Source organism: Ovis canadensis, chromosome 7 (assembly GCF_042477335.2).
Source record: "Ovis canadensis isolate MfBH-ARS-UI-01 breed Bighorn chromosome 7, ARS-UI_OviCan_v2, whole genome shotgun sequence".
Classification (NCBI taxonomy): domain Eukaryota; kingdom Metazoa; phylum Chordata; class Mammalia; order Artiodactyla; family Bovidae; genus Ovis; species Ovis canadensis.
Genome location: NC_091251.1, coordinates 17,553,462 through 17,573,484, shown reverse-complemented (window position 1 = coordinate 17,573,484; position 20,023 = coordinate 17,553,462). Strand labels below are relative to the sequence as shown.

The following is a 20,023-nucleotide window of genomic DNA, read 5'->3' as shown; positions in this document are numbered from 1 at the left end:
ATGAACTGTTTTCCAAAATATATTGTTAAGTAAACAAAGCAAAATACATAGAGTATGCATAATAAATATATATATAAGAAGGAGAACATTTTTAATATACATGATTATAATTGTAAAAAAAAGAAACATAGTTAAGATAAATGCAGACCAATCGAATTGTTTACATACAGGGGTAGATGGGCTGGAAAGGAGCGAGGGTGCTGGGCTGGAGTGACAATGACCTTAATTTGGTATTGATAGTATAGTACTTCCTGAATATACTTCTTTGTATAGTTATAACTTTTAGACTTTTAGAACCATGTTAATGTTTTATATACTCAAAAAAGAAAAATAGTAAGGAAGTTGGAGGAGAGCCTAACAAGCAATACAAACAAATTAACCTGTGTTTTAAATGAATTATTATTCATTTAAATGGGGCTGAGGGATGAGAGTTGGGGGGAGGACAAGCCCAAGCAACCTTTTTTCCTTCACTTTTTATTTTTAAATAAAGATTCACAGGAAGTTGCAAAAACTAGTAAGAGCGGTCCTCTATGCCCTTCACTGTCTATCCCCTAGCGATTACGTCTTGCATGACTGTATCAGTATCGCGGAGAGGAAATTGACAGCGGCATGATCTACAGAGCATATTCAGATTTCACCCATTTCGCCCAGATTGCACTCACCATATGTGGTTCTAAGTTTTATCACATGTGTAGCTTCATATAATCCCCAAGACAGTCAACATATGCAGAACTGTTCCATCACCACAAAGATCCCTAATACTATCCTTTTATGATAACTGTTCATCTTCCCCGGCCCATCCAAGTAAGTTAAAACGCAGTATTTGGACTAAATACCCTCAGGCTAAAGACAAAAAATGAAGTGTAAATAAATATTAAACTCTAGTTAGTAAATTTCTTTTTCACAGGAAGTATTAACAATTCAAAAAATATCTTATATGTATTCTAGGATTAAACACTTAAATGTATTGTGGATAACGAGAGCCAAGTTTCTCACTGTCAGAGAAAGGAGTTACACATATGAAAAGCAGAAAGGACAGAAGGAACCCTGTGGTGCTGGATTGGATTTGGAGGCATCAGTATGAACTTGTGGTTCCAATAAATAGATAGATACAGGAATAAAAGTAGAGGTGTCAGCATTTATATATATATTATATGTGTGTGTGCATTCACACATTTCTTTCCTACCTCTACCCACTAAGAGAGCATAGGAACAACTACACCCTAGTAGCAATGAGCAGACCTAGTACTCAGATCTTTGTTTCTAAATACTAGTTTACACAAAAAGGAACCAGAGTTTGTTAAGAAAAACTGCCTTATGACCCAGCAATCCCACTGCTGGGCATACACACCAAGGAAACCAGAATTGAAAGAGACACGTGTACCCCAGTGTTCATCGCAGCACTGTTTATAATAGCCAGGACATGGAAGCAACCTAGATGTCCATCAGCAGATGAATGGATAAGAAAGCTGTGGTACATATATGCAATGGAGTATTGCTCAGCCATTAAGAAGAATACATTTGAATCGGTTCTAATGAGGTGGATGAAACTGGAGCCGATTATACAGAGTGAAGTAAGCCAGAAAGAAAAACACCAATATAGTATACTAACGCATGTATATGGAATTTAGAAAGATGGTAACAATAACCCTGTATGCGAGACAGCAAAAGAGACACAGAGGTATAGAACAGACTTTTGGACTCTGTGGGAGAGGGAGAGGGTGGGATGATTTGGAAGACTGGCATTGAAACATGTATAATATCATATATGAAACGAATCACCAGTCCAGGTTCAATGCATGGTACTAGATGCTTGGGGCTGGTGCACTGGGACGACCCAGAGGGATGGTACGGGGAGGGAGGAGAGAGGGGGGTTCAGGATGGGGAACACGTGTATACCTGTGGCGGATTCATGTTGATGTATGGCAAAACCACAACAATATTGTAAAGTAATTAACCTCCAATTAAAATAAATAAATTTATGTTGAAAGAAATGCCTGATTCCAGACCTGAGATAAAGTATAAAATGAGCCCAGAACATCTTGATCCAAAAAGTGAGGAAATGTTCAAAGAATGTTTGGAACATGACAAAAGAAGCTTAAAGAGCTTCCACTGGCTAAATCTGAGATAATTTGAGTATCAAAATAAATATTGACAGTAAAAGACTACACACTGTTGTGTAGAATAGTAACCCATGATTCTAATACTGATAGGAAGGAAGAGAAGGGGCTCTCTTCCTTATAATAGAAAGCCAGCTAATAAATATAAGAAGAAATGATGAATTTGGGGGGAAAATACCATTTGGCATGCATCGTGAAAGTGAAGTCACTCAGTCATGTCTGACTCTTCGTGACCCCATGGACTATATCCTACCAGGCTCCTCTGTCCATGCAATTTTCCAGGCAAGAGTACTGGAGTGGGTTACCATTTCCTTCTCCAGGGGATCTTCCCGATGTAGGGATTGAACCCGGGTCTCCCACACTGCAGGCAGACGCTTTACCCTCTGAGCCGCATGCATCATAATAAGAATTAATTCAGGTATGACTGGGTACTAAAATGATGAAATTTTGTGGCGTACCAAAATATTTGCATAGTCTGAAAGTATATTCTCACAAGATATTAATTATGAAGTGAAAAATAACTTTACTATGGAGTCAAGTAATCAGAATTAACACCAGCAGTGGGGCAAACTGACATCATATGCTCCTTGATAGGATGCACAAAACATTTTTGCAGTCCTCTTGCCAAAAAATGCATAACCTCCATCAAATCATGGATAAATATCAGAAATCCCCAATGAGAAATGTTCTACGAAAAAAACTGCACTGCACTTTTGCAAAATGTCAATGTCATAAAAGACAAAGCGAGAATGAGGAATTGTTCCAGATCAAAGGACACTGAAAAAAACAGGCAACTGAATGCAGTGCTAACCTGCGATTTCTTTTGCTATTAATAGCAACATTAGGACAATGAAAAGAATCTGATTAAAGTCTACAGTTAATATAATACTGTTGCATTAAGATTAATTTTCTGGTTTTTTTTTTTTTTTGGTTACCTGGTGGCTCAGAGGTTAAAGCATCTGCCTGGAATGCAGGAGACCCGGGTTCGATCCCTGAGTTGGGAAGATCCCCTGGAGAAGGAAATGGCAGCCCACTCCAGTACTCTTGCTTGGAGAATCCCATGGGGGAGGAGCCTGGTGGGCTCCAGTCCATGGGGTGGCAGAGTCGGACACGACTGAGCAACTTCACTCACTCACTCACTCACTTGGTTACCTTAGAAAATGTTTTTAGGAATTATACACTGAAGAACTTAGGGATAAATGGTTAGGGATAAATGGGCATCATGCCTACACCTTTCTATCAAATAGTTCAAAAAAAGTTCACAGAGATATTAAGGATAAAGAAGATATGGTAAACGTTTAACACTTAGGGAATCTGGAGTACTAAGGATATTTGGGAATTATTAGTGCTATTCTTACAACTCTTTGAGTCTAACAAAAAGTTTTTTTTTAAATAAAAGGTATGTTTAATGTAAGCAGCATATAGTCGGATTTGCTTTTTAGGCAGCTGACAATCTCTGCCTTTTAACGGGAGTTAGTTATTCCATTTACATTTAAATTAATTATTGGTTTTACATCTGTCATCTTATTATTTGCTTACTATTTGTTCTTTGTTCATTTTTATCTCCTTTTCTGCCTTCTTTTGGATTAATTAAGTATTTTCTATTCTTCCCTTTGGGCTTCCCTGGTGGCTCAGATGGTAAAGAATCTGCCTGCAGTGCCCCAGACCTGGGTTCGATATCTGGGTTGGGAAATCCCCTGGAGGAGGGCATGGCCTCCCATTCCAGTATTTTTGCTTGGAGAATTCCACGGACAGAGGAGCCTGGCAGGCTATAGTCCATGGGGTCACAAAGAGAATGAAGTGACTGAGCACAAGCAAAGCTTTCTAGCTTTTTAAATAAAATTTTACTCTGACGTAGTTATAGGTTCTTATGCAGTTGACAGGAATAGTACAGAGACACCACATGTGCTCTTTGCACAGGTTGCCCAGTGGTGACAGTGCCAAACTTGGTGCACGTGTCACCATCAGGACACAAGGACGACACAAGATGAGGTTTAGAGCATTTCCAGCGCCGTAAGGATTTTAATTCTGACCTTTTATGACCCTACCCACTCCCCTCCCACCCCACCCCTGGCAACCACTTATCTATTTTCCATTTTTAAAATTAGATCATTTCAACATATTATATAAGTGGGAATCATACAGTAGGGAACCTTTTGGGATTGGCTTTTTCACTTAGCATAGTTCTCTTGGGATTCATGCAGGTTGTGGTGTCTTTTTTATTGCTGAATAGTATTCCATAGTGTGGGTATACCTTTGGTATTTTTTTTAAACCATGTTACCCATTGAAGGATATCTGTGTTGCTTCCAATTTGGGACTATTACGAATAAAGCTTTTATAAACATTCATGTACAGACTTTTTGAATAAACATAAATCTTCATTTCTCTGGAATAAATGCCAAGGAGTGCAATTTTTGCCTTATGTGTTGTTAGTTACTCAATCATGTCTGACTCTTCGCGATCCTGTGTACTGTAGCCCACCAGGCTCCTCTGTCCATGGGATTCTCCAGGCAAGAATACTGGAATGAATTGCCATTTACTTCTCCATTGCATTATATAGTAGCTACTTATTTAGTTTTTTTTTTAAGAAACTGCCAAACTGTTTCTTTGAGTGGCTTTACCATTTTACATTCTCCCCAGCAGTATGAATGATCCAGTTTCTCTGCATCCTAACCAGCATTTGGTGGTGTTAAAACAGTTTTTTATTTTAGCTATTCTGATAAGTGTATGATGGTATCTCATTGTGATTTTTATTTTCATTTCTTTAATCGCTAATGAAGTTGAATATCTTTCCATGTGCTTAATTGCCAATTGTATAACATCTTTACTAAAATATTTCTTTTCTCATGTTCTTAACAGATTTTTTGCTTTTTCCTGTTTCCAGAGTCTTTCTATATTCTAGATGTAATCCTTTTTCAGACTGTAGTTTGCAAATATTTTCTCCCATTCTGTAGTTTGTCTTCTCATCCTCTTTAACAAGATATTTCACAGAGCAAGTTTTAAATTTTGATGAAATCTGTATCTTATCAGATTTTCTTTTATGGAAAATGCTCTCATGCCAGAGATTCCTTGGGATTGTCTGTGTAGACCATCATGTCATCTGCAAGCAGGGAAAGTTTTAGTTCTCTTTCCAGTCAGTATGCCTTTTATTGCCTTACTACACTGACTAGAACTTCCAATATTATGTTGAATAGCAATGGCAAAAGCAGACATCTTTGCTTTGGTTATGATCCAGGGGAAAGCAGACATCTTTGCTTTGGTTATGATCCAGGGGAAAGCAGACATCTTTGCTTTGGTTATGATCCAGGGGAAAGCAGACATCTTTGGTTTGTTGATGATTTAGGGGAAAGCATTCAGTTCATTAATTAATTATTGATTAATTAAAATGTCAGTCCACCATTAATCATGATGCTATTTCTAGGACTTTTTTGGTAGATGTTCATTAATAAGCTGAAGAATTTCCCTTCTATTCCTAGTTTTCTGTTTTTATCATGAGTGGATGTTAAATTTTATCAAATGCTTTTTCAGAGATGTTTTATTTTTTTAATGGTTGCTCTTGGAATTACAATATGTGTTCTTATTAGAGTCTACCTTGAATTAGTACTCTATCGTAACATGTAGTGTTAAAATCTTAATAACCCTTTTTTCGTTTATCCACTCCCATCCACTATCTGTGCTGTTGTTGTCATGCATTTTACTCTGAGATGGAATCATGTTTTTGCTTTAAACAGTTGTTTTTAAAAGAAATTCAGGGATGTGGGTGGGGAACGGTCTTTGTTCCACCTATCTGTGATATTGTAACCTATAATAAGAAATATATATATAAAGGAAGTAAGTGTTGGTCCTCAGTCGTGTCCGACTCTTTGTGACCACACAGACTGCAGCCCACCAGGCTCCTCTGTCCATGGAGTTCTCCAGGGAAGAATACTGAAGTGGGTTGCCATTCCCTTCTCCAGGGGATATTATTGACCCAGGGATCAAACCTGGGTCTCCCACATTGCAGGCAGATTCTTTACCATCCAAGCTTGTGTGGGGGGCGGGGTTTGAGAGAGACCTTCATCCTGTTCCTGGCACAGAGCTCTTTTGGAGTTTTTTAAGTGATAAGAGTAATTAATAAAGTTATCTTTTGTTCCGTTAATGAGGTATCTTTCGGAAAACCACTTGGTGACCTGAAGGTTGGGGGCTGGTTGCCAGGGGAACCATGTGATTAGAAAGTGGAACTTTCTGTTCCAGCTCTCCTCTACCCTCCCTTCTCCCGCTCCATCCCCTCCTCCGGGGAAGGGACAGGGGCTGGAGGTTGAGTTCAGTTACCAGGGGTCACTGATTTAATCAGCCATGCCTGTCTGATGCAGCTTCCTTGAAAACCCCAAAGGACTAGGTCCAGAGAGCCTCCAGGTTGGTAAATAGGTGGAGACTGCCTGTAGAGTGATGCACTCAGAGAGCATGGACGTGCCTCACCCTTGCCCCATACCTTACACCTCTCTTCCATGTGGCTGCTCTTGAGTTAAACCTTTTATAACAAACTGGTAACCTAGTAAGCAAAGGGTTTGTCTGAGTTCTGTAAGCCCTGTAGCAAATTAATCAAAGCTAAGTGGGGGTCCTGGGAACCTCCCATCTATAGCTACGTGGTTCAGAAGCACACAGATTGACAAGCTGGACTTTGGGTTGGCATCTAAAGAGAGAATGCGAGGGCAGCCTTGTAGGCCTGAGCCCTTAACCTGCGGAATCTGACGCTATGGTAAATAGTGTCAAAATTGAGTCAATTGCTTAGTGTGGCTGGAAAAAACACATATCAGACCCACACAGTTACCATCTTTGGTGTTCTTTCTTTCTTTCTTGACTATCCAAGTTCCATTTGGTATTATTTCTCTTCCAGGTAAAGAACTTAGCTTCTTTAATTTTTTTTGTACTGCAAGTCTACTGGTAATGCAAAGCTTTTGTTTATCCGTATATGCTATCTCACCTTCATATATGAGTAGTGTTTTTACTTGCTATGAATTCTAGGTTGATAGGTGTTTCTCCTTGTTTTGAAGCTGTCCCTCTCTTCTGGCTTGCTAATGGGGAGTCATCAGAATTTCTTACTGTTGCTCCCTTTTGAGTCATGTGTCTTTTTTTCTCCGGCTGCTGCTTTTTTTTTTTCCGTCTACTTGATTACAGTAACTAGTTGTAGTTTCCACTGTGTTTACCCTGCTTGGGGTTTATTGAGATTCTTGAATCTGTGAGTTAATATTTTTGATCAAAGTTTGAAATATCTTGGGCGGTTTTTTTTGGCCTGAATTCTCATCTTCTGGGGATTCAAGTGCATATATGCTAGGCTGTGTCTCACTGTTCCACAGAACATTACGGCTCTGGTGTTTTCTACTATTGTTTTTTGTTTTTTAATTTTGTTTTGACTTGTCTTTTTTTCTCTCTCTGTTGCACTTCCTCCTCCTTGATTTTTCTTTTCTTTTGTGGTGCCTAATTTGTTGGTAAGCCTATCCAGTGATTTTTTTTTTTAATTTCAGATGTTATATCTTTCAGAACAAGAGCTTCCATTTGGTTCATCCTTAGAGTGTCCATTTCTCTTTGCTGAGAGTCCCCCTCTATTCATTCGTGTATATATATCTTGGTTGGTTGGTTAATCTAAGCATATTTATAACAGCTGTTCTAAAGTCCTTGTCTACTAACTCCAACATTGTGTCATCTATTGGTCTGTTTCTTTGGGCATTTTGATCCTGGGTATGGATTCATTTTCCTGTTTTTCCCTTGTCTAATACTTTTTTATTGCATGCCTAACATGAATGGTCCGTTGTTGAGAATCTGAAATCTGCTGACTTCCTTTAAAGAATACTAACTTCCAGTCTGGCAGATAGTGATTTATTAGCAGGTTAGCTTTCTCCTTTTGAAGCTTGTTTCTAGGAATTGTAAGGGTATTCTAAAGCAGCCTTTCTTTTTTTTTTTTTTTTGAACGTGATTTTTATTTTTTTTTTAATTTTTAATTTTACTTTATTTTACTTTACAATACTGTATTGGTTTTGCCATACATTGACATGAATCCACCACAGGTGTACATGCGTTCCCAAACATGAACCCCCCTCCCACCTCCCTCCCCATAACATCTCTCTGGGTGATCACCGTGCACCAGCCCCAAGCATGCTAAAGCAGCCTTTCTTAAGAGACTAATGTCCGGTAGCTTAGTCTTCTGGGGTTATCCCTGAAAGCCCAACATGTTCAATTGAGATTTCTCTTCTAGTTCGTTGAGACCCCATCTCTCTCAACACTGGGCACTTTCCCGAATCCCCACTCATCTCACAGCCCTCACTAACTGTTCTCTCCCAGGCTTTGGCTATCTCCCTGTCCATGTGCCAAGGGGGACCGTTACAGATATTCCAGCCACCTCAGCTCCCCTGACCTCCAGTCTCTGCTCCGTCCAACAAATCCACTGCTTTCTGTTTAGGACCCATACTTTCCTTGGCCTTAGTTAGAAAGTGCCCCCAGCAGGAAATCTGGGGTAAACATGGAGTTCACCACCTTTTTTCCCCTTTCTCTCAAGAACAATAGTCATTTGTATCCAATGCCTGAAAATAGTTATATCATATCTTTTGTTTATAATTGTTGATAAAAGGAGAGTAAATCCAATATCAGATATACTTGTTAAGGCTGGATCTGGAAGTTAGCCTTCCTCTCTATCTTGTTTTTAAAATGTGAATTTGAATTGCTATAGATAATTGTACCTCCATTTCCTACTATGTCCAACACACTAAAATTACTTTCTTGTTATTTGTATATTTCTGGGTTTGCCGTATTGGATTATAAAACCAGGACAAATGCAGACTCTGGAGTCAAAACTGGAGGAGAAAATACAGTTTGAAACTAAAAGTTATTGAATAGATCAACTGTCTGCGAAAGTCATACACCAAATGCAGAGTAGAAATTAGACTTGAAAGAATTTGGAGAATGTCTTAGGAATGTAATAATTTGGAGTCCTTCGTATTAAAGAAAATTTGTCACAGAAGATATAGAATGGTACTAAAAAATACATTAAGGAGATCAAATGGATTTTCATAAATATTTTAGACATTTTTAATACTTTAGAATGTTAAGCAAAGGTTTTAGAATTATTTATTCTGCTTTTTAAAATTTTGCTTTTACACTAATAACGTGTCTGGTGGAACAGCAAAAGGAAAGGGAAGAAGAAAATAAAAATGAATAGATACTTTGTTATTTATCATTGTTACAAGCGGCAGTGGCACCAAGAGCCCCCTATTTTTCCAAATGTTGCTCCATTGCAAAGGGACAGCTGTAGCAGAAAGAACCCTGATATCTGGGGCAGGTTCTGTTGTTGCCATCTCCTTATCTGTTCACTGCCTACTCCTCAGAAACTGCTCTGATGCGCAGACCTGGCAAGAACCACCAACCAAACCTTCAGGCAAAAGCCTTTAGGCAGTCCAGAGATGCACCCTGTGCATCTGAGATTCATCACATTCTGGGGGGGAAGCTGACACTGTGTTTAGAACAGTGAGTGGGATTCGCCTTCCCGAAGCTCAGCCTTCGTTTTACAGCTCTCCTTCTCAGAAGCCTCTGAGTGTGCTCAGCCCACTCTCGCTGGCCAAGTCCCTCGGGGACTCCTCAGTCCTAGAGACTTGAAACTGAAGAAGGCTGTGGCGCCCCAGATGTGTATATCTCTTTGCTTCTTGCTTTTCGCCATGTCTCTCCTAGCATTGGAGTGCCTCTTACCTTGGGCCTTCCTTACTCCCCTAGCCCACTGCCGCCCGTGCCGTCTCCCCCGTCAGAGGCTGCTTCCAGCCCCGACCGAGTGTGCTCTCCCATCTGTGTCATGGGGGCACCACCACACCGTGTACACACTGGCCCTGCGCGTTAGGTTCCTGTTGCACACTTTTGCCCCTGTTCAACCATGAGCTTTTCAAGAGCAATACCCTCTTTTATTCCTCTTAATAATATTCCTCTTTTGTGCCAGTTATGGCACTTTATGGCCATTCAGAAACATTTAATCTCATGATTAATTCTCTTGGTTAGAGTATGCTGTAATTCTTCACGTGTCCTAAACTATAGTCTTTCACTTTCAAACGTCAGGGAGTTTTCTGGCAGTTGTCAGTTCATGAACGAATCTGTTTCTGCCCTGTCCACAGGCTTTGTGATTTTGTAGGCCTTCATTGTATTCCTTCCTAGCCTTCTCTGATTTAGGCAAAGGTTAGAGCATTCAGGGAGAATTGTGGTATACGTTCCTTGAAACAATAGTTGTGATGGTGCGCTCTCTCTCCTCCATGCAGAGAGATGTTCTTTACTACCATGGAAAGCCACCTGCTACGCTGCAAAGTGCTGGAAATCATATTTCTCCACAGCTGTGAGACGCCCACCCGCCTACCCTTGTCTCTGGCCCAGGCCCTCTATTTTCTGAACAATTCCACGTCACTGCTCAAGTGTCAGGTATGTTTTTCCCTACTTCAGTCCCAGGCCCAGACCACCTTTTCCTTAATCCTTGAGCTTTTTGTAAGTTACTTAAAAACTGTATAAACCTCTTACTGAGGAAAGAATTTATTACCAACTGCTTTTACTATCTCTACAGTCAGATAAAACCCAGTGGCAGAAATGGGATGAGCTGGTCGAGCACCTACAGTTCCTGTTATCCAGTTACCAGCATGTTTTAAGAGGTAAGGAGCATTTGGGCACAAACCGGGTGGTGTGGGAGTCTGGCCATGGACATTATTATGAATTAAAGTCACATAAGGGACTCTATTAACTTCCGTAAATCATTGTTCCTTAGTGTAATTGCAAGAAACGAGAAAGGACATAGCTGGAATCGCTGCTCTGAAACAGAAGAGTTCACGTAGTATTTTTGTTACGGCAGATACCACAGTGGTCCTCGCAGTCCTTAGGGTTGTGTAGGTAAATGAGTTACCCTAACATGAGCAAGATTCAGTAATGACCTGACCGAGCCCTGGCAGCTTTCCCTGGCCCATCACTGCAGAATCTCTGTTGGGTCTCCTGCTCACTGACTTGGATGTTGTAAACATCGGTCAATATGATACAAACACAGAAAATCAGTGGCAAGGTAAACGTGAACATCTTGCAAATGATGTAAGACTGTGAACGTGGCTCTGCCCCAGTCACAGGCAAAGCCAGTGAGGATCTGGGAGAGTTAGACTAATTAATTGGTTAACTAGCACTTGGGCAAATATCAACAAGGATAATGGTGGAATAGGTGCTTCAGATAGGAGTGATTTGATCAGCCAAGGATTAACGAGGCCCTTAGGAAAACTAACGTGGTTACAGATTACATAAGGAAAGACAGTAGGTTTACAAGGGAGAAAACTGACGGTCCTCTTGATGTGATACCCTGAGAACACCTCATCACTTAGGTGCCAAAAATTCCTGACCCGAATCTAATCAGAAGGAAGCACCAGACAAACCCAGATTGAAGGGCCTTTTACAAACTAACTGGCCTGTACTTTCGAAAGTCCCAATGTCTTAAAAACAGAGGAAGACTGAAGAACTATTCCAGATGATTAAAATCAAACCAAAACACATGAATATTATATGCAAAACATGATCTTGGAGGGGATCCTGAAAAAAAAGCTTCTTTATGGCCCAACTCTCACATCCATACATGACTACTGGAAAAACCATAGCTTTGACTATACAGACCTTTTTTGGCCAAGTGATGTCTCTGCTTTTTAATATGCTGTCTAGGTTTGTCACAGCTTTTATTACAAGGAGCATTCTTCCTTTGACTTCATGGCTGCAGTCACCAACCACAGTGATTTTGGAGCCCATAAAAATAAAATCTGCTACTGTTTCTGCTTTTTCACCATCTATTTGCCATGAAATGATGGGACTGGATGCCATGATTTTAGTTTTTTGAGTGTTGAGTTTTAAGCCAACTTTTTCATTCTCCTCTTTAAACCCTCATCAAGAAGCTCTTTAGTTCCTCTTCACTTTCTGCCATTATATTGATATCATCTGCATATCTGAGGTTGTTGATATTTCTGCCGTAAGTCTTGATTTCAGCTTGTATTTCATGCAGCCTGGCATTTCTCATGATGTACTCTGCACAGAAGTTAAATAAGCAGGGTGACAATATACAGCCTTGATGTACTCCTTCCCAATTTGGAACCAATCTGTTGTTCCATGTCCAGTTCTAACTGTTGCTTCTTAAGCTGCATACAGGTTTCTCAGGAGGCAGGTAAGGTGGTCTGGTATTCCCATCTCTGTAAGAATTTCCCACAGTTTGTTGTGATTCACACAGTCAAAGGCTTTAGCACAATCAATGAGTCAGAAGTAGATGTTTTTCTGGAACTCTCTTGCTTTTTCTATGATCCAACAGATACCGGCAATTTGATCTCTGGTTCCTCTGCCTTTTCCAAATCCAGCTTGTACATCTGGAATTTCTCAGTTTACATACTGTTGAAGCCTAGCTTGAAGGACTTTGAGCATTACCTTGCTAGCATGTGAAATGAGCTCAATTGTAAGATAGTTTGAACATTCTTCAACATTGCCTTTCTTTGGGATTGGGTAAGATGAAAACTGACCTTTTCCAGTCCTGTGGCCACTGCACAGTTTTCCAAATTTGCTGACATATTGTGTGCAGCACTTTAACAGCATCATTTTTAAGGATTTGAGATAGCTCAGCTGGAATTCCATCACCTCTACTAGCTTTGTTCATAATAATGCTTCCGAAGGCCCATTTGAATTCACACTGCAGGATATCTGGCTCTAAGTGAGTGACCACGCCATCATGGTTATCTGGGTCATTAACACCTTTTTTGTACAGTTCTTCTGTGTATTCTTACCACCTCTTCTTAATCTCTTCTGCTTCTTTTAGGTCCTTGCTATTTCTGCCATTTATTCTGTCCTTAATATATATATATACATTGCATATATATATGTGTGTATATATATATATACACCTATATACACACATACATGATCATATTGAGGTTGATTTTAGCTCGGTAATGCTCTTGGGAAGATAAGATGGTCCTTACACCCTCTTTTGCCTGGAATTGAGGAAGGTATTACAGAAACATTAAAAAAATTTAAAAGCACTGGATTGAATATAGAAGTTCTGGGTTTGAATCCCAATTCCATCACCTACTCTGCGTTGGGCAGCTAATTTTATATCTCTAGACCTCAGTTTCTTCCTTCTATAGAATAGGGATGATAATACATAACTTGCCAAGACTAATTGCTAATAGGCATGAAATAAAGCCACCCCACTCCAGTACTCTTGCCTGGAAAATCCCATGGACGGAGGAGCCTGGAAGGCTGTGGTCTATGGAGTCGCTGAGGGTCGGACATGACTGAGCGACTTCACTTTCACCTTTCAGTGTCATGCACTGGAGAAGGAAATGGCAACCAACTCCAGTGTTCTTGCCTGGAGACTCCCAGGGACGGGGGAGCCTGGTGGGCTGCCATCTATGGGGTCACACAGAGTTGGACACGACTGAAGTGACTTAGCAGCAGCAGCAGCAGCGTGAAATAAAGCAGAAATTGCTGTCAGTGTTGCCGACTCTCAGGCTGCCTGTGGCCAGGCGAGGAGTATATTACAGGGGTCTTCTCTGTTTCAGACACTTGTAACTAAAACCTAACACAGTGTTGTCAAGGCCATGACGTGAGGTTGTGTGGTTTGTGCATTTTTTAACATGCTCAAAGAAAGGTACGTGTCCTTTTAAGAACAAAGCCCCAAAGGCAAATTCCATGTGTGCTCAGCCTCACTGAAGTTTATGTAAATTGTTTCTTTTGGAGATCTAGCAGAAAGTTTAATATTAAAGCAGCTTGGTTTTGTTTAAAGTTCACCCTTAATACTTGTTGTTCATTTCTGTTTTGTTTCCCAGGGAATATACCTGGGTCATGGGCAATAGTGATTCAAGGTGGACATGGGATCGACTTTTATTACAGAATATTCTTTTCTGCCTTGAATAAGGGAGAGGAAGCTCTCAGACCAGTGTATACTGACTAAGAATAAATGGGGTGTTCCAATCCTGTTTTATCCTTAGCATTCTTTTCAGCTTCTTTGGAAAAGAGTTAAGAAGGAGAAGAAATATTTAGAACCAGAAGTTTGAAAATAGTGTCCTGCGAAGAACACAACTGAATGGTTCCCTGAAATAGTCAGTGTCTTTATCAGGAGGCATTTTACTGTGACGGCTCCTTAGTCATCTCTGCCCGGTTCAAGTGGGAGGAGGACATCACTGAGTGCATTTCGAGGTCAGCCAGAGTTGTCCAATGGGCTTCCTAGGAGGAGCAGCAGATAAAGAATCCCCCTGCAATTCAGGAGGCACAGGTTCGAGCCCCGGGTGGAGAAGAGCCCCTGGAGGAGGGCACGGCAACCCTCTGCAGCATTCTTGCCTGGAGAATCCCACGGACAGAGGAGCCTGGCGGGGCTACGGTCCACAGGGTCGCAGAAAGTCAGACACGACTGAAGCAACTGAGCGCACACACAGAGTTGTCCTGCTCCAAGGGTGGGGAGGAAAGAAAGAGGTTGGGGAGTCCAAGTGTGCCCTTTGTTTGTGGGAACTTCTAAGGAGGAAGAGAGGAAGGGGGCATAGGCAAATTCACATACACTGGCTTGTCTAACCCAGTAAGCTTGTGAGATGAGCACCAACCCCCTTCACACATGGGCAAACAGAAGCGGAGAGGAAAGTACCTGCGGAGCCAGGGTTCAAACCTAGGTCTGTGGCCAGAGCCTGTGTACAGTGGAAACACACTGGAGGAAATTAATTTTCTGTAAAATTCCAGATGAGATTAGAAGATGAGGTTCTAAGGAATTTCTGATGCCCACTTTCTAAACTCTCTATACATGGTTAAATTACTTTCATACTGACCCTTGGCCTTGGGGAGCAATGTATCTTGAACCCCCACATTTTGTAAATGTTCCCATAGAGAGCACAGCAGCCCCTAAGAGGTGGATGCTGGGCTGTCACCTGAGCTGAGGGAAGTAAGCCCCCTCACCCCAGTTTCACAGCCATGAAACTCAAGTCCGAGCCTCAGCAAAATTACGAGCTGCCATATGCTGTGAGTTCTCCTGATGCATGTAATTAGAATATACTTTGAAGCTATGAATCTAGGAATTTAAACATATGGTATTTAAATGAACAAAATTACTTTCCTGAATTTCACTCTGAGCCACTGAGAGTGATGTGAAAGTCAGACGCCTGTTCATTCCAAGGAGAGTCTCACACACAGCCTTCCTGAAGGAGCCTCATCCACAGAGGGGAGAAAGGCAGACTCGGGCACAGTCGGCTCAGTCCATACATTCATCCAGACAACAAATATTCACCCAGCGCCTCCTCTGCACCTGGCTCATTGGGAAAACTTCAGTGTCCAAGACCAACGTGGCCCCTGCCCTCCTAGAGCTTAACTGTCTAGTGAAGTGATTGGCTTGAAACAAACCATCACACTAGTAAAAATTGCAATGAAAATAAATGCTGTGAAGGGAAAAAGTAGGACTTGTTTATGGAGGAACTCAGGAAGGCCTCCCTAAAGGAGTAATACTCAGACTAAGATGTGAAGTACTGGTATTAGCCAGGCGAATAGGGAGGGCAAAGTTTCCCAGAAAGAAGAAACAGCATGTCCAGGGACCTTGAGGCCAGAAGCAACTTAATGAGTCCAAGGAACATAGAGCAACCAAGTAGGACTAGGATTCAGTGAGCAAGGGGAGCGCAGCAGCAAACAAGACCGTGGGCCTAGACAGGAGCGGGCGTGAAGGCCCCCAGCTAGGGAGCTCACTTGTCTTGATTCCAGAGTGAAGGGAGCCCGGCAAGACGGTCGACGTAAGGCCCGATGGGTGGCGGACAGCTTGGCTGAGGACGCGGGAGGTCAGGCGGGGGTAATGGTGACAAGGGTGTGGCAGGGCAAGGGTGTCGAGGCTGAAGATACACCCAGGGTTCTGCCGGTACTGACACGGAGGTACATGGAAGAGCTGCAGAGATGGTAAAGGGCTCCATGTGACCGTTGGATTGGAGGCCCTGGTGACGATGACCTTGACACATGATAATCACTAGCCCTAGTTTTGACCCAGGGACGAGTAACGGCACTCCCAGCCCAAGTATCTCGAGCCAGATCTCATGCCACTTAAGCCCTTTGCAAAGACTGCCTCACACAACAACCCCAAGAACCTCTGCAGTAAGAACTCTCATCCCTACTGAAGCATGAAATCCAAGGCCCCGCCAGCTGGGCCAGAATGGTTCAAGTCCACTGGCCAGGACTTCCTCCCCTTGGGCGGTGGGTAGGTGGGCACTGCTAACCTTTGCTTCTCTAAATTTCCGGTATTAATAAATTCCAAGTTCCTCTTGCTCCCAAGTCTCCCCATCCCTCTCTTTGCAGCCAATTCTTTGTTATTTTGAAGTCGTTTTCTTGTTTTTCAGAGTAGCACATGCTTTAAGAAAATCAAATTCTACTAAAAGGATTTTGCCCCCTGTGATCATTCTTCCCCAGTAGCAGACTGAAGTATCGCACATTTCACTGCTTAAAACATTCCACGTATCTCCTTTTGCGTCCAGAAGACAAACTCTGTGACCCAGGCTGCCTGCCAGTCTCTTCTGGTCCCGTTTTCCTTGTTACTACCCAGCTCTAACCTCTAGTTTTCCAAACAAGCTTTTCCTACATCATGGCATTTGCACCTTTTCCCGCTACATGGACTGCTTTTCCGCTAGACTTTTCATGCTTACCTCCTTATCCTTTGGGACTCAACTAAGAGGCCCTCCCCAGCTAGAATACACCGCCTCCCTTGATCCTCAGTGTTCCTGTGTATCACAGCACCCAGTTGATTTCTTTGGTTGCACTCACCAAAACCACAACTGTCTTTGTTGACTAACCACTGTCAGGCTTCCTGCGGCTAGAATGTCAGTCCAGGAGGGCTGGGCCCAGGTCTCTGATCCCACTGTCTCCTCGGAGCCTAGCCCTGTCCCAGAGGCAGAGTAGGCGCTCACTGTAACATTGATTAAATGCTGAAATGCCCCTATGATGACATCTCAGAGCAGCTGTGCCTCCTGTTTCCAGACTTTTTGGATATTCTGCAATCTATTTATTATACTTTTTCTTTTCAGTTGATTCTATTTTCTCAAATTTCTAGACCCTGTAGTTCAGTCCTTCTAGGAACCCTGTTAATGAAGGTGCCATTACCCCCTTTTATAAATGAGATGGATACAATGATGCTGGCATGGTCTCTGGTACACCTGGACTCAAAAGGCCTGCAGGGCCCTTCCCCTCCATTTGCCTTGCCTGTGACCCTGTGCCCTGTGTGCCTCGATCCCACACACTTCCAGAGCCCTGCTGGGACCGAGTCATGGTTTTGTAATGGGTACCTTTAGAAGTTTGTACTTTTCCCCAGCATTTTATTTTTGAACTTACAGAAAAGCTTAAGGAGTAGTATGACGTACACTCCTGTAACTTGTACCTTGATTCAGAAGCTGTTAGCATTTTGCCATATTTGGCTTATCTATTCCATCCACATACTTTTTTTCGCTGAACCAGTTCAGAGTAAGTTGCACTGTCATAATCCTTCACTGTTAAATACTTCAGCTTAAGAATATTCTCCTACATGCCGTTATTCATTATCCCTCTGATTCTGTCCTTGATAGAATGTTATCTAATGTGTGCCAGTGGTAGCCTTGACTGCTGTTTGGTTTTGCTTTGGGTCAGGATTCAGTCAAGCATCACACATTGTGCTTGGCTGGTATGCTCTTCTGCTTCCTGTCATCTAACACAGCTGCCAGCCTTTACTTGTCTCTCGTAACAGGACACTTTTGAAGAGTCCAGGTCAGTTACTTCATAGAACACCACACAACTGGGGTGGTCAGCTTATTCTCTCATGAGCAGCAAGAACACAGAAGAGATGAGGGTGGCTACCCCTTTCCAGTGCATTACATCAAGAGGCAGGAACATCAGTGTGGTCTCACTGGTGTGAAGTTGGACCATATGGTCAGGGAGTCCCTAAGAGACTTCTCCCGTGTTCTCTTCCCAGAGGGTGAAACTCAGTCTCCCGTTCAGCCTTTCATTTGGTGAACTACTGAATTGATTTAGTAGATGGAAAATTGGTCCCTTTCTAGTCATGTATTCCTTCTACATTTCTTAACTGGCCTTCTGATAAAAATGACCTTCCCCTTCTCCCTGCACTCATTCTTATTTACTATGGATTTGGGACATTTTAAAATTCAGTGTGTTATAGTCCCATTTTTTTGGCCATTATTTACCATCATATTGTTCAAAATGTGGCCAACAGAAACTAATATGTCCCCATTAGTTTCTAAGCATTCCCTTACTTTCTTATAAAAAAAAGTTCCAGGTTCCCCTTGTAACTTCCTTGCCATGATCCTAAAATCAGCCTTTTTGCCAAGAGTTCTGGTATTTTTTAGTGGGGAGTGGGAAATAGTATTTCAAAACCAAGATCTAGGTGCTGAGTATGCTGATTGCTACTGGGACAGCCATCAGTTGTTATTGCTTCTAGGCCCTTTCTGACAAGGGCTAGTAAATTATGTAATTTAAAAAAAATGAAAGTTCATACTGATACCTGTTTCCACTTCCACAGAATTCTTCCTCTTCCTGTTCCTTAATTCAGTCTTGTCTCCCATAGTGAGAACCCTTGCTTTATTCTCAACATGAATGTTTATTCATTTGGTCTATCCTGCAATACATACAAAATGGATTCAACAGAATTACGATTAACCAAAATCATGACAGACTTACCATGTAAAATGTAATATCTTTGCAATTCTTTTCAGAGAATAGTTCTCCAATTATATCCATTTGAAATAGTTTCATTATTTAATATAGGTTTGTTGTCTAAATCAACAAAGGAAAAAGAACTAAAACCAAGGCTTTTTTTAATACTAAAACCTGAGGTCCAGAGAGAACCAGAACAAAGGACCTTTCAGAAATGGGCCTTTGACTTGTAGCCTAGTCACTCATCAACAAATCTTTGCCTACACCCTACCTACCAAAATTCCGTCTTCCCCAGTCATAGAGGAATAGAAAGTCGTTCGGAACAGTGCCGCTGACTTTTTCCCTCTTGCAGAGCACTTGCGGAGCTCAGTGATTGACCGGAAAGACTTAATAATCAAAAGAATCAAGCCCAAGCCCCAGCAGGGGGACGACATCTCCGTGGTGGACGTGGAGAAGCAGATCGAGGCCTTCCGCAGCCGCCTGGTCCGCATGCTGGGGGAGCCGCTCGTCCCGCAGCTGCAGGACAAGGTGCGCCTCCTCAGGCTCCTGCTCTTCTTTGCCGCAGACCTGAACCCCGACTCGGAGGTCTCTCCATAGGCCCGGAGCAGCACAAGGTTGTCTGAGGCACTGAACACCAAGAATACCTCCTGAACTCCACCTCCAACTGCTTGGAAGTCCCAGAAGGATAGAAAGTAGTTTAAAATCTAACAGGACCAAACCTACCTTATTTATCTGTAGGCTATGATAACTTTCTAACTCTTTAGTAAACATCTTTTTTTTTAACAACCCTGTCCTAGCCTCTTCTCAGATATGACTTAAATACATATGGTGTATATATTTTTTAATAAATTATTTATGTATACTTTTTTTTGAAACAGGTAATACTGTATGCACTATATGTTTAACATTTCCATTCAAGATGTGAAAAAAAGAATCCATGTGCTAAACAAATTTGAGACATCAATGTTACGTCATTCAAGGTACTGAGAACCTGTTTCGAAAGAGAAAGATGTTTGTGTCCCTAACGGAAAACAAACATCCTATATCGGACCTGTGATATTGCCTATTTGTGGCCAGTCTGTTAAGACCTAATGTAATGAAGGGGGATAGAAACAAAAGTATTGAGTGTGCTGCAAAAAGACTGATGTTAAAAGGATACAATAAAAAGGCAATGGTGTTTCAAAATATCAAGTTTATCATGCTTAGGCTTCATGACTGAGCAGGCAGAATGGAGTAACTTAAT

The 20,023-nt window shown here is 41.7% G+C and overlaps 1 protein-coding gene across 1 annotated transcript in view; it reads left to right on the top strand.

Moving 5' to 3' along the window:
• The window catches only part of SIMC1 (SUMO interacting motifs containing 1), a 78,727-nt gene extending 58,756 nt beyond the window's left edge, over nt 1-19,971 (top strand). The window contains exons 8-10 of the mRNA XM_069595288.1: nt 10,392-10,548; nt 10,688-10,772; nt 19,133-19,971. Coding sequence (XP_069451389.1) covers nt 10,392-10,548; nt 10,688-10,772; nt 19,133-19,377 — 487 coding nt within the window. The 3' untranslated portion in view covers nt 19,378-19,971. The remainder of the gene's footprint in view (nt 1-10,391; nt 10,549-10,687; nt 10,773-19,132) is intronic.
• The last annotated feature ends 52 nt before the right edge of the window (nt 19,972-20,023 follow it).